This window comes from Monodelphis domestica, chromosome X, assembly GCF_027887165.1.
Source record: "Monodelphis domestica isolate mMonDom1 chromosome X, mMonDom1.pri, whole genome shotgun sequence".
Lineage (NCBI taxonomy): Eukaryota > Metazoa > Chordata > Mammalia > Didelphimorphia > Didelphidae > Monodelphis > Monodelphis domestica.
The window spans coordinates 57,851,713-57,866,366 of record NC_077235.1 but is presented as its reverse complement, the minus strand read 5'-3'; the positions used below and the strand labels follow the sequence as shown (position 1 = coordinate 57,866,366).

Genomic DNA, 14,654 nt, shown 5'->3' with positions numbered 1-14,654 from the left:
GTATTGGCTTGAGCAAACTAGGAAAGAACTCTGAATGGAAGAGCCAGAATGCCTTAATTGACAATCCTCAAAGTGGAAAGCGAATTGTCTTGAGATTTGTAGCTTTGGTGTCCAGACCCCACATAAATGTAATTATTATTATTAAAATCCTTACTTTCTGTCTTAGAATCAATACTGTTTATTGGTTCCAAGGCAGAAGACTGGTAAGAGCTAGGCAATGGGGATCAAGTGACTTGCCCAGGGCCACCCAGCTGGGAAGTGTCTGAGGCCACATTTGAATCCAGGACCTCCCTTCTCTAGGCCTGGCTCAATATCAACTGAGGACAAAGATGACCTTAATTTTTGGTCTTCTCAGTAGCTTTGTATGTGTAGGTTAACTCTTTTCTTTTCTTTGAACAAACCAGAGTATTAAGTCAGTCCTTCTGCTCTAGCTATTTTGAGGTTCATTTTATTTATTTTTTTTATATTTTAATTTCTTTTTTTCTTTTTTTTAACCCTTAACTTCCATCTTGGAATCAATACTGTGTATTGGTTCCAAGGCAGAAGAGTGGAAAGGGCTAGGCAATGGGGGTTAAGGGACTTGTCCAGGGTCACACAGCTGAGAAGTGTCTGAGGCCAAATTTGAACCTAGGACCTCCTGTCTCTAGGCCTGGCTTTCAATCCACTGAGCTACTCAGCTGCCCCTTTTAATTTAATTAAAAAATTTCCCATGGTTACATGATTCTTGTCATTAATATTCACTTTAAATTGTATGATGTAGCTCTAGGAAATTACTGTTGAGACAAGAATCCTCAGACCAAAAGCCATTGACCTTGACCCAATGTAGTGTGTGGGTTCCATGACTTTCTTCTCATTTCTGATTGGCAGTTTTGCATCCCCCATTTTTTTTTTGAAGTTTGATCCCCCATTTTGGTAACTGTTTATCCCTTGGACACAAAGTGCCCCCTTTCCCTCATTTGAAGGCTAGTGTCAAGAGCCCTTTTTGATTTGAACAGATATTCTTTTGGAATTGGAGAAATAAGATCCAAATAAGAAAGGCAGATCCTAGAAAAATAAACGCTAGAATTCCTGTGTGTAAGACCAGTTTTCATCCTGAGAATTAAGAAATGAGTGAGATGAAGAGGAGGCCTCATAGTCTTACAGTAATAGTTTTGATGAATAAAGGGCAAACACACAGGCCTGCTTTGAAATACAGAGTAGGCTTGTAAAGATATCTGAAGAATGGAACAAGATTAACAAAGGATAGAAAAACTAAATAATTTTAATGGCATGTAGCTCAGAAAACATTTGGACTATAGTGAAGCCAGATACTTTGCCTATGATGGAGGAGTGCTTTTTTTCCTTCTAAAAGGAATAAAAAAGTCAGTGCCCTTGGAAGTCTGACTGTTTTTCATACCTGATGATGTAGTAAGCAAAAATCCTTTTTCAAGGACTGAGTGTGAAGCATGTATGCCTCTAAAACACTTTGTAAACCTGGAAGCACAGCATTAATGTCAGATATTATTATAGTTCCTTTATATCCATTTTCCTTCCCTTGATTGAATAATTATTTTATTATTATAGGGTTACAATCCTAAGGGACTCTCCAGATGAATGAGTGTCTGTAACAAGCAGACTTAAGCTAGGAAGTGCTTGTGCCCCATTCAAGGGCACAAAATCAGAGGTAAAGGAAGAATGATTATATAGTTTTGCCTTTGAGGACACCAAGATAAGAAAATAGAACAGAGTGCATCTCTTGGAAATGCTGCGGATCACAAGAATGGGATCTTGGAGGCGGGGGTATAGATTTGGCCGTCAGACAGCTAGGTATCACAGCTGTCAGAGTGTTGGTCTTGGAGTCACAAAGTCCTGAGTTCAAATTATGTCTCAGACATTTAGCAGTGTGTGTAACCCTGGGCAAGTCATCTCTTGCAGCCTCAGTTTCCTTACCTGTAAAATTGGGCCTCAAAATGACAGCTACCTAAGAAGATGGTTGTGAGAATCAAATACTATATACTCCATGAAATGTAGATCCTAATGCATTACATAAATGCTAGATTTCATATCTAGACTATAATGAAAATGTGAACTTAGAGTAGTTATACATGTTTGAAACACTGGTGCCAGTATAATACCGAACTGTCACCAGCAGTGCTTTTGCTTTCATGCCAAGATGAGCTTTACAGTGTGTCTTCTAGGAATCTGAATGCAAGTCAGAGAATATGAGAACTTTCTGGCATCTCATGCTATGGCATGGTTTCAAGGGGATAAATGGTTGAAAGACCCCACTTACTATTTTAATGGTTTCTACCTGTTTTCAACCTCATCTATGTTGCATCCTACAATGTGATTATTTGCTTTTTATAATTAATTCACTACATTAATATGTGGTTTGGCTAGCATAATGTAGTATGTTGTATAAGAAAGAGATGTGGGTCTAGAAGCTTAAGAAGAGGATAGAAGAGCCAGAAGTTGTGGGAAAGTAGCCTGGCACAATGTCGAACAGGCTGGCTTTGGAGTCAGAGGGCACAGGTTGCAGTCACTGCTATCTCGTGTGCTATCTGTATGGCTTTTGGTTAAGCCAAATCCCCTCTGTTAGCCTCCACTTCCTTATCTGTAAAATGGAGGGTGGGGTTGCATGAGGTGCTCTCTGAGGGTCCATGCAGCTCTTGATAGCTAGGTTCCTTCCTATGTGTGACTTAAGAGTTGAAGAGCTATAAAGGATGGATGACCTACAGACACACTACAGCTGCAAACCACTTGACCAGTGATGGAGAACCCTTCAGAGACTGAGTGCCCAAACTGTAACCCTCAAGCCACATGTAAGCCCTCCGTCTCACACCAGACAGGGGAGGGAGGAAATGCTCCCATTGGACTATTGGGCAGAGGGGTGGGTCATGTGAGAAATGTCCTCATATGCATGTGGAGAGGGGGAAGGGAGTAGCCCCCTCCGGCACACATACCATGGGTTTGCCAACACAACACTGGACACTTGACTAACATTGCTGCAGAGATATAATAATTAATGAGTTGCATAATGCTTATAGATATAGTTTTATATGCCCTGCAAAATTGTTAAGAGTTGAGCTTACTTTGTAGAGTGAATCCCACTGAGAGTAGAGATACATATCATTATTGCACACTGCCATCTTATTTTGATCTTGCAATTACATTAGATCAGAAACCTGGTAAGGAGATTCATTAAATTGCTACTAGAAATGATTACTGATGTGATGGGCATATTGCCTATAGAAGGACTCATGTAAGACATACTGAAATGCTAACCATGGTCCTAAATGGAACATTATCAGCCTAAGTGCAGTGGCAAAAATAGCCTTGGGAAGGTGTTCTAACAATTCTATAGCATTCTTTCTATCAAAGGACCAACTTGTACTTGGCTAAACCACAAGGGCTGACCATTAAACCCTTTGCAGAATATGAAGACGTACTATACGAATGCCAATTCAAGAGCCAACCTTCACCTAGGATCAAAAGAAAGACTCAACAAGACAATGGAAGGTCAGTCTTGAATTTTTAGATCTCAACTTGGGACGATACAATTTATGCTACAACCAGAGTACCTTATACCTCTTTCCTCTTTTCAAGCAAAGCTCCTTTGATCTGTGAAAAAGGTTTTTCACAAAAATTACTCAATAATACTCTTCTGTGTATCTAAATTAACTTGAATATGTAGGAAAGAAGGAAATGTTTGTAAAACCAACCTGAAACTGGAAGCAATCTGCTACCACCAAGGAATATTTCTAATATCAGTCTACCATGGTGATCCAGGAATAAAGGGGTGGAACATTGTAAGCCCCTAACAATAACTTCAACACTTTCAAATTTCCAGAATTGCCTTTCTTTCCTACGTCTGTGCCTTTCTTTTTACAACTTACTTTCAAAATCCTCTGGGTGATTTTCTGGAGGTCACTATACCAGTTCCCTTGAATCTGAAGACGATTCTTGGCTCTGCCTGAAGAGTTTAGTTTTTGCCGGTGCCAAGCAGTACTGTAGTGACAGGCTACTTTGCCCCAGATAAATGGGGTTGTCATGAATGAGATAGTTAATGGCAACCAGGGAGCCACTATTGTACAAATGAAAAATACAAGCTTACCTCTTCTACGCCCCCTATCTGAAGATGTGAATTTGTGCCACCAAAGGGGTAGACTGAGAATTTAGATCACTGGCCCATGACTCATCCTCAGAGTAACACGTTCTGTATGATTTCTATTTATGTTCCACATTTTAGATGTGTTGATTTCTTAAGCTTTGATATTTTGATTAATTTTCTATTTCTCATAAATTAGATTCTCTCAGCTTCAGGCATTCCTTCCAGAGGCAAAGAAGACATGTATAGTACCTCCTAACCAAGTACCTCCCCTCTTTTCAGATATCCTGTGTAAGACTTTCATTCCTTCCTAGGGAGGATTTCAATGTCCAAGAGGCCCAAAGTCACCCAACTTTAGGCAACTAATCTCAGTCAAAAGTTTTAGCAATTTTCTACAAGGTCCCAGAGAAGTGTAAAAACTTCTATGGTGGTGGGGGTCAGGAGGAATGTAGTGGTCCCTAAGTTACTCAGCATTTGGGATAGTGTCAATTGCCAGTGATGAATTCCCAGTTATTTAGTTTGGCTTTTTGCCACAGATTTCCATGGCTTATCGTAATCAAGAGGTGGTTGGGGAGAATGAAAAGCTATTTAGGCCATGGCTTGGGGCCTCTAATCAACTGCACCAATGGGGCTATTGGTTGCCATTTACTCCTGCAATATACCTTGCTTTTACTCCCTGACACTCCTTTGGCACTTTCTGTTCATGGTGTTTTTGAACCCGCGCACGAATTGCCTCATACATCATGCTACCAAAGCCCTTGACACAAAACAAGTTAATGTCAGGTCACCATACTCACCACTTTGTGGATTCAAAATATGATGCTTATTCAAGGTCCAGCCTCCTAGATTAGAAGCATCCATCTCAAACCCTTGTAGAACCACCGTCCTTTTCTCCCAGAGAATAAAGTCAGGGCATGTTTCATACTCGTAGCCTACTGACACTGCAAAAAGATGATTAATGGCATTTTAACAAATCTTTTCAATTTGCTTTCATTATTCTATTTTCAAACTAAAAAGCAAGAACTGTTGACACTAAGATTCCACAGTTGCCAATGAATTTGGATTGGGGCAATGACTACGATACAGTAAGGTGCAGGTATACCCACACACACTGCTCCACAGCAAATAGTGGCACTCACGTGATCAGCGTTCAATGAATAAGATGGCCAATAAGGGCCATTTGAAAGTTCATACCTATTATACTTATAGGATTCAACTTGATTCTTCTACTCCTGGAAGGGAGGAAGTCAGGGAAAAGCAAATTCCAAACTCTGGGTGTGCTGAAAAGGAATTTGGCACTTCGGGGACTGAAAGGGGAGCAGAGGGCTAACTCTATAACACTTGTTTATACACAGCACTAATAAAATTTGCACTTACCCAAATGAAATTCCTACCCCCACTCCCCCAAAATGGATAACTTCAATTTCTCGCATGGAGCTAACTAAAGGGCTCTTATCCAACGTCCATTTGGCCACCACTCTGGTGAAGCACAGGTGTTGTGAATTCATCTTGAAACCCTGGTATGCCACCAAATTGGGAAGAGTATAAGATGGTACTTCGAGTAGCTATGAGAACAGGTAGTAGCATTTGGATAGCTCAAATAGAGAAAGTTGTGCTTTTGATGGCTCCCTTTGGGAAAGCTGCATTCAGAGCATACCTGCCAAACCTGGATTTAGATTCCCAAATTTAGAGCTGCTGGTATCTACTTACTCTGGTATACCCTCAGAGTATTGGCTCATCACACTTTGTACCAGAAGCTGTCTTCCTTGCTCCTTGTAGTTTCAAACAGTCCCCAATAATGCTCTGTTATTGTTTTTTGTGGAACTACTTTTTCCCAACTGGCAGATCTCCCAAGAGAACACAGTCCCTTCATTTATGCAAACTGGGCATAAAAGACCGACTCTAATAAGGGCCAATACAACATGGCTGAGAAGTGAAAAATTCACTTAAACTTCTTGTTTTTTGGCTTCAGGCAGCAAGAAGAAAAGATAGTTGGTTGAGTAAAAGTGGGTTGTATGTTGAGGGGGAGCTGGTGTGCAGGCAAGACAAAAGAGCTCCAGTATCACAAATACAAAGCTCTCCATTATCAACATGGGGTTTCTTCACAAAGTGGATCATCAGGGTCCTTTTGTAACGTCCAGGTGGCTTCCCATGCCATAAGGACATTGGCTTCCTTCATCCCCTAAGCTGTCCCTCAATCAGCTGTTATATGCATAGGGAATAGGGACTTGTTTTTATAACAGTTCCAACCAAACAAAATTTAGAAGAGAAAACGACCGGAAAAAAGCAACATAATGCATTTCGTGCCAATAATGGTCTCTTTTAATGTCTCCTTGGTCATTCAATGGTTAAGTGACAAGCTCTAATGCAGAGGCTATGTGTTGTGCATGTATTGTTTAAAGACTGATCTAGCTAAATACAGAGAAGCCCAACACTAAAAGACCTGTCACCAGGTACCAACTGCTGTTGGTCCATTTAATAAGGCCTTGACAGGCCAGGATGTATTTCAGTGGAGTATGCACCTTCCTCTGATGATCTTGAAGAAATGACTTTGGCATGGTCCCCTCCCCATTGTGATGTAGAAAGAAGATGAAGGTTATTGACCTTTAGGACAGGGAGGAACCTCAGAGGTGACAATCCATTCTTCCACTAAACTGTCTCTAGGGGGAAGGGAATAAACACAGTGGCTACTCTGTGCCAGGCATTGTGCTAAGCACTTATCTTATCTGATTCTCTAGCACTTTCAGTGATGGGGAACTCACTGTCTCCCCTAAGGTCATTTGTTCCACTGACAGTTTTTGCTAGAATGTAAATGTTAGATTTCAGTTAGAATATAAATACGTCTCTAACATTCAATGGTATTAATTTGGTCATCGAGAGCTACACAAAATGAGTCATCCCTTGTCTATGTGACTTCCACATATTTGAGAACAGCAATCTCATCTCTGTCTACCCTTTGAACACTTTAGTCCTTACTTCTTCAAGCTAAGATAACAATAAAAGCTTCAATGGTAAGAGGAGTGGTAGCATACAGGAACGAATGAAGGGCTGTTGAGTTGGTTGCTAGGAAAAGACCCCTGTACTGACAGTTCTCTCTTTCCTGAGATCCTTAACATTGTTTTGAATTGCATGTAATACATTCACATTGAGGTCATGTTGGAAAGACAAACACTAGATATGATTTCTTGAGTTGGAATAATTTTGGTTGAGTAAAGAGGATGTTTCAGGTCATCTTGGTGTTCTTCACTTTCCAACCATTTCTAAATCACAGTGTCTACACTTTGGTCATTTTCCTTATACTTCTCCTGCCAGAACTCTGACTTTGTCCTTGGGAGTCTGGAGTTGTCTTCCTCCAATAGAATATAATATCCGTGAAGTGAATTTTCTTTTTTTTCTAACTGGAATAATTTTATTATATTTCCTGGTTTCCAACTTCTTTATTTTATTGTTTTAATTTTAAAATATTTTTACAAGTTTACATGATTCATTTTCTTTCCCACCTCTCTTCCTGGAGCCCACAAACAATTTCACTGGGTTATACAAATGTTATCACTTGATATCTATTTCCTTATTATTCATTTTTGTTATTAGAGCGATTTTTTTAAAGCCTAGACCCCAAATCACATACTCATATATACAAGTGATGAGTGATGTCGTATGTTTTGCTTTTGCATTTCTACTCCCATAGTTCTTTCTCTCATCATGGATACATTCTTTCCCATAAGGCCTTCAGGAGTGTCCTGTCTTGTTGCATTGCTTCTAGTAGCAAAGTCTATTACACTGCATTGTTCTACAATGTTTTACTTTCTGTGTACAATGTTCTCCTGGTTCTGCTCATTTCACTCTGCATCAATTCCTAGAGGTTGTTCCAGTTCACATGGAATTCCTCCAGATCATCATTCCTTATAGCATAATAGTATTCCTTTACCATCATATATCACAATTTGTTCAGTCATTCCCCAATCAAGGGACAACCCTTAATTTTCCAATTTCTTGCCATCACAAAGAGTGTGGCTACGAATATTTTTGTACAAGTATTTTTCCTTATTTATCTCTTTGGGGTACAAATCTAATAGTGGTATTGCTGGACCAAAGGGTATGCATTCTTTTAAAGCCCTTTGCACATAATTCCAAATTGCTTTCCAGAATGGCTGGATTAATCCACAACTCCACCAGCAATGCATTAGTATACTGATTTTGCCACAACCTTTCCAACATTTATTATTTTCCTTTACTGTCATACTGGCCAAACAAAACAGATCTTTCTTGCTTACATATGTATTCCCAGTGGTTAGAAGAATGTTTGGAACATTCTTAACAAATGCTTTATTCTTGGCAACATCTAAAAGTCTTGACTAATAAAGAATTCCCCCCAAATAATGTAACTCTTCTGGCATTCATATTCTCTTTCCCCCAAGAATTCCTGATGATAGCGGCTCTTGCTCTGGACTCAGTGTAGTTGAACAAAATCTCCCCATAGGAAGATGATGCTTCATTTTGGCTTTGCACCACAGTGCCTTGCACATGGTAGTTGATTAATAAATACCTGCTAATTGATGGTTTAACTAGAAGATTGGTGATTCTTCTTCTGAAAAGGGGATGTTTCATTTTGCAAATAGATAGTGTGTCTTAGTGACCTTGGGTACTGTGTTTGGATCTTCTCTTTCTCCTCAGTAAGTGCTAAAGAGCCTCCTGATTCTATTGCAGAGGGAATCAAGTCGCTTATAAGGTATGTGGAGTAAAGGCATTTGAGTGTGGAGGCAGAGGCTTCTCCATTTCTCCTCTCCTCTCTCAGAATTGATCTCTAGTCCCAAACTAAAAAGTGCATTGACTGCAAAGTTCATAATTCGATTACTTTTTCCCCTCACCACAGCAAATAGCAATGAGGCAGTCACTTAATAAAGGCTCTCTAATTTTTATTAGATTTATTTTCTCTTGAGGAAGCCCTATGAGCTAATAACATTATAATTTATATTGAAAGTTGTCCAAAATTCTAGTCAACTTGAAGGGATTTGGGATGTGGCTCAGAGGAAGAAGGCAGTTTCTTTCTGATGAATGATGGATAGCAGTTGATGCTGACCTAATCTTAGAGCTCAAAATTACCTTCTGAGGAGGCAAGGGCTCACTCAGGGAGGGAGTTGAATAGTTCTCTCAGAGTGAAGTCAATGAGTAGAAAGCCTAGCATCTCTTTCTCTATAAATCAGGCTGTAGGAAACTGAATATTCTCATTTTGCAGTATTTGATGAAAAGAAAATCATGGTTATTTTGTTGAATGTGCCCCCAATGGCTTTCTGCTGGCCATGGTGACAGTTCAGCCTGGGGCTTAAAACAAAGGCAGAATGGAAATGGACTGAGTGGTCATTAGCATTTTTGGAGCATTGATTACATATTTTGTTTGCACCCCAACATATCAAGGAACTGGCTGTGTGGGCAAAGAATGAGAACGGGGGCTTGTGATGCTCCCTTCTATGAGAAAACTAGTATTTGCAATTCCTAACACATGCCCTAGGGATCTTATATGGGCCCTCTTTTGCTCACTCCATCTAGGATATACCTTATCTATTAAAACCCCTTTTTGTAAAACAGTTCCCTGATTCTCTTAGTTGGCAATGACCTTTCCTGTTGAGCCTCCACATGACATTTCAGATTTCTCACATCAGAGCTAATTAGGAAACTGAGGAAGGACTCAGGAATTTACTTTCAATAAGTACAGAGACAAGGAGGAATTTTGCAGTGATCAGCCATGGGAGTATGTGATGTTTGCTTATCAATACTCAAATTTCAAACTGGTCTCCTTCATATAAGAGAAAGCAAAGGAGCTCAAGAAACTTCTTATCACTTTCTATGTTAGCAAGGAGAAAAAGTATTCCTTAACATCAATAAAGAAAGAAAGACTTCAACATGAAAATGAGGGGAGAAAAGGATCTGAGAAATCAAAATTAAATATTGACCTTTTAGGAGATTGGAGGATAGAAACGTGGGATCCATAGGAGAAAGGGAAGAAATAGGGCCATCAAATCAAAGTCCCTAGCTGTGTGACTCTGAGCAAGTCACTTGACCCCAATTGCCTAGCCCTTACAACTCTTCAGTCTTAGAACCGACACAGTATCAATTAAGAGAGAAGGTGAAGGTTTTAAAAGGACTTAAAGTCAAGAAACAGAGTATAAGACCTTCCTTAATGAGGAAGAACTGGCTGCTTGCCCTCCAATGAAAGATGAGAATCCCCCAATGCTGTTAGAGGAGAGGTCATCCTGTAAAGATCAAAGGAAGAAGAGACAAAGGGAGATAGTTGAGGACTCTGGGTTGAGAGACATGAAGTCAGCCATTGGTCAACTTGAAACAGAGAAGTATGTGCTATGTTTTAGGGGTATGCATCCAGGACATGACAAAGAACATCTTTAAGATTTGTCAAACTAGATGTTTTGTGCCATTTGTCTCTTTGCACTACACCCTTCGCCCTTCTTTGGTGGAACTTTCAGAAATCATTTTTGAGAGCTTCCTTGGTATGGGAGAACAGTAGCTGCTTCCTTGGCTTTTGCAAGAGACTCAAATTTGTTTCTTATCTTCAAGTGTTAAGTGGTCCTTATCTTTTCTTTCTCTTCTTTGGACACGTTTCCATCTTCCAATCCCATAACTTTGGTCAGGAATTCCTTTTGCTCTGAATCCTCTGTCTTCCTTGTGTTCAGAATATTTAAGGAATTATTTCTGATCATCTGGAGAGTGGAGGGTGGTCTTCAAGACCCTTATCTTCTCTTCGAGGAGGGAGAACAGTCTGCACTTTCAGCAGAGGTAGCAGCATTTGACGGTGTCAGAGAGATTGGCATCCAATACTCTCAGGCTACCATAAAGTTCTCAGTCCCCACCTCATCCTAGTCCTCCATACTTGTTTGAAGTGAGATGTTCAGTCCTCTGCCTTTCTTGTTGGTAGTTCCCCTGGAGAAGGGCTGTCGCCAAATGCCCCAGAAAGGAGCCTTGAAACTAAACTCCAGAAGTGTTGCTCTCCTCACCTTGTTATCCAAAAGTGGTCTAAGAGTCACTATGAACAAACTTCACACTAGCTTGATGAATTCGAAGAATATCTAAAAACAACTTTTGATATGAGTTGAGCATGTACCTTTCTCTTTCTAAGAGGAGCCCCTAAAAATACCTGATTTTTACTCTTATTCTATATTTTAAGAAGGATTCAATTGTAGGTGAGAAAAATTGATCAGTTGCAAAGTTTAGATTTTGAGGTTACCCCCTTATGGATGGGTCACAAAAGCATTCCACATTTTCCTTGCAGCTTGTGCCGTTCTTAGAGGCTAGGGATACAAAGCTGCAAGTGGCCACAATGTGTGTGTGTGTGTGTGTGTGTGTGCACTTCCTTCCTGCCTTCTACTAATTTGATGGACTCTCTCCAATCCTCAGAAGGTCTATTTGATACTTATTACCCAGCATGCATGTTTCCTAGTTTTTCTTTACTTGGGAGTTTTTGCCTCTTCTCTTGGCAAGAGAATCTTTGCATTCTTAGATCAAAACACTATGATGGTGTCTGCATTGATTCCACTACCTTTGTGACCCTGTTACCTTCCTAATGTGAGAATAAGTCAACGTTTTCTTCTGCATTTCAAGAAATACTTCGACCTGGGGGACAGGGTTGGGGAATGGGGAGCAGAGTGAATTCCCTTAGAAACCAAGGGAATATATTGGAAGAATTTCAAAAGTACCTCGATAAGGGAGTCCTACTCAAAGGCAATCAGGGTTAGGCTGGTCAGTAGTCAGGAGAGCTGTATCAACGAAGAGGAGAAGGAGGGGGAAAGCATTCTGGGGACTCAGATGAATTTGCGTGGGCAAATAGGGACTGTCTAGCTAAGGAGAGCAGCCACAGCTCAGAAATGCTATGACTACATGGGCCTTAGAGCTCACAGTTAAAAGGGAAGAGTGGTTGCCATGATGGGTACATACCTGAAGGCAAGAAGTATGTGAAATCAAGCAAGAGCTCCCTAAAGGTGGACTTGGATGACTGTGGGTCTTGTGTGGGAAGGGTAGCACTGGCCTACGATTGGCAGTGCTATTTACTCTCCATTTTGAGTGCTATAACAATCATGGACTAACCACTGTGCCCATCAATGGCACACTGGATACTACAATGGCCCAATAAGGGCACGAGATTTGACTATTGAAGAGATGGAGCTGATGATTCAGAGGGTCACTGGGCTCACCTTGGAGGGACCCTTTGAAATCAAGGTATTTAGGCTGGCTTTAAGTGAGTTGCATGCCAGAAAATCTGAGCAGATGCTATTTTTGTGTCAAGGTACATTTGATTGAAGGGAAATTCGCATCTTCCTTAGGAATATTTTGTGTGCACAAAGTAATGGAAGCTTTGCTGCTTTTCCTAGGAATGCTTGCCCCATTCTCTCTCATGCAGTTGCAGCAGGCTCCTGTGTGCAGTGAACCCTTAGGAAGGGGGTTGTCACTGAAACAGCCAGCACTCCCTCTTGCCAAAGAACTGTACTAAAGAATTCTGCAATTGTTGTTGCCAATAACCTTGAAGAATAATAGAATTGTTTAGAGCAGTGGCACTAAAGGTGGATGGCTGATTTCCTGAACTTCCCAGACTCCGAACGACTGCAATTTAATTTAATTAAAATGAAATCTGTCCAGAATGTATTATTACATATTGATAATGCATCGGGTCGCAGGGAATTATTTTGACAAAATTTGCATAATGGATGCAGATCAGAGCCCCCGAACAAGCCAGTTTGTCAAATTCAGTAAGGCTGCCTGAGAATTCCAACAGCAGAGTTAACTTCACAATTAAACCTCCTTTACATAGGTTTGCAAGCAGCCAAGAAAGGAATGAAATGAAATCAGATGATTTCCTGATATCATGCCTTAATTCAAGTGAGGGAAGACAATATAAGGCAAATTCTGCTCTCCATGCAGTTCAGAGGGAGGAAGTCATATCTAAGCATCACACAGGCTTCCAGCTAGACCAATGGATAGGAGTGGAGGGCCAAGAGTTCTGGCTGAGGAATGCGAAGAGCTGACTCCAAGGAGCTATATGGCCTTGGGGGATAACTCACTTCACCATCCTAAACTTTAGTTTTATTACCTTAAAATGGGAGTGTCAGGCCCTTCCTGTTCCAAAATCATATAGCATCGAAGACCTAAAGGAATGACTTTGGGCTTTATCTTGGACCTTTGGGAGGATTTTATTCCTCTCCTTGATTGATGCAGTTCTCTTTCATATTGATTTTATTACCTACCAATCAGCCATTAGAATCATTGATTCCAATAATCTCCATTTTAAGAGTGTAATTTATCATAATACTTGTAGTTTGCAATTCCAATAAGCTGTATAGTGCTTCTACTTCCAATTCCATTGATCACAGGATCCTAGGCCTAGAGGCTGGAAGGGACCTCAGTAGCCACCTAGTCTAACCTCTCATTTTACAGGGGAGGAAACTGAGGTCTAGGGAGGGGAAGTGACTTATCCAGGGTTACAATTAGGATCTTAGATCCAGAGATGGAAGGGCCCTCAAAGGCCTCATAGCCAACCCCTTCATTTTACAGAATCAGAAAGCAAGGCACATAGAGGAGACATGGTGATAGAGAAAGTAAGCATCTGAGCTGAGATTTGAACCCAGGTCTTCTGATTCCAGCATGCACAAGCCTTCCACTAATGGAAGGGACCTTAGAGATCATAGGATCTGTGTCATAATAATGGCTGGCAATGACACACTTCAATCTTGCCACATATTCTTTAATCCAGGGACACTGGCTTTTTTGCAGTTCTATGAACAAGACACTCTATTTCTCAGCTCTGAGCAGGAAACCTCCAGGGAATCTCAGAATCTCCAAGGAATATAATATCTCCAGGGAATCATAGGATCTTCAGGAGATCTTCAGGGGATTATGGCATCTCTAGGGGATCTTTGGAGAATCATGGCATCTCCAGGGGATGTCCAGGGAGTCTCCAGGAAATCATAGGATCTCCAAACAATCTTCAGGAAATCACAGGATCTCCAGGGAGTCACAGGATCTTGGTTTTTGAGCTAGAAGAGACCTCAGACCCTGTCTAACTCAATCCCCTTTGTTTCGTAAATGAGGAAGCTAAGGCCTGAATTTAGGGTTAGGATAAGTGACTCTTTCCAAAGTCACATCTGTTCCTGACACTCTACTTCTGCCTCCAACTCTTTATGAACTTCCTCACCTCAAGTTTCTCCCCACATCACCCCACCCTCCATTCATCCACCAAAATGATTTTCTTAAAAGGCATGTCTGGTCCAAACCCCTTTATTCAATAAACTCCACCAACTTCCTCCTGCTTCCAGGTTCAAATACAAAATGCTCTGCTTGGCATTCAAAGTCCTTCATATCCTGCCCCCTTCTACTTTTCCAATCTTCTTATATGTACCCCTTGACACACAGATACTCTGAGGTCCAGTGACACTGGTCTCCTCGTTGTTCCAAGAACAACACTGTCCGTGTCTGGGCTCTGGGGATTTTCTCTGACCATCCCCCTTGTTTGGAATGCTCTCAATCCTCTGTTCTACTTACTTACCTCCCTGGCTTCCTCAAAGTC

At 40.8% G+C, this 14,654-nt stretch overlaps 1 protein-coding gene across 6 annotated transcripts in view; it reads right to left on the bottom strand.

The window, feature by feature from the left end:
- The window catches only part of TENM1 (teneurin transmembrane protein 1), an 864,097-nt gene that overhangs the window by 101,434 nt on the left and 748,009 nt on the right, over positions 1-14,654 (bottom strand). For all 6 annotated transcript variants that reach the window (XM_056808890.1, XM_056808889.1, XM_056808891.1 and 3 more), the window contains one exon: positions 4,885-5,028. In XM_056808890.1, coding sequence (XP_056664868.1) covers positions 4,885-5,028 — 144 coding nt within the window. The remainder of the gene's footprint in view (positions 1-4,884; positions 5,029-14,654) is intronic.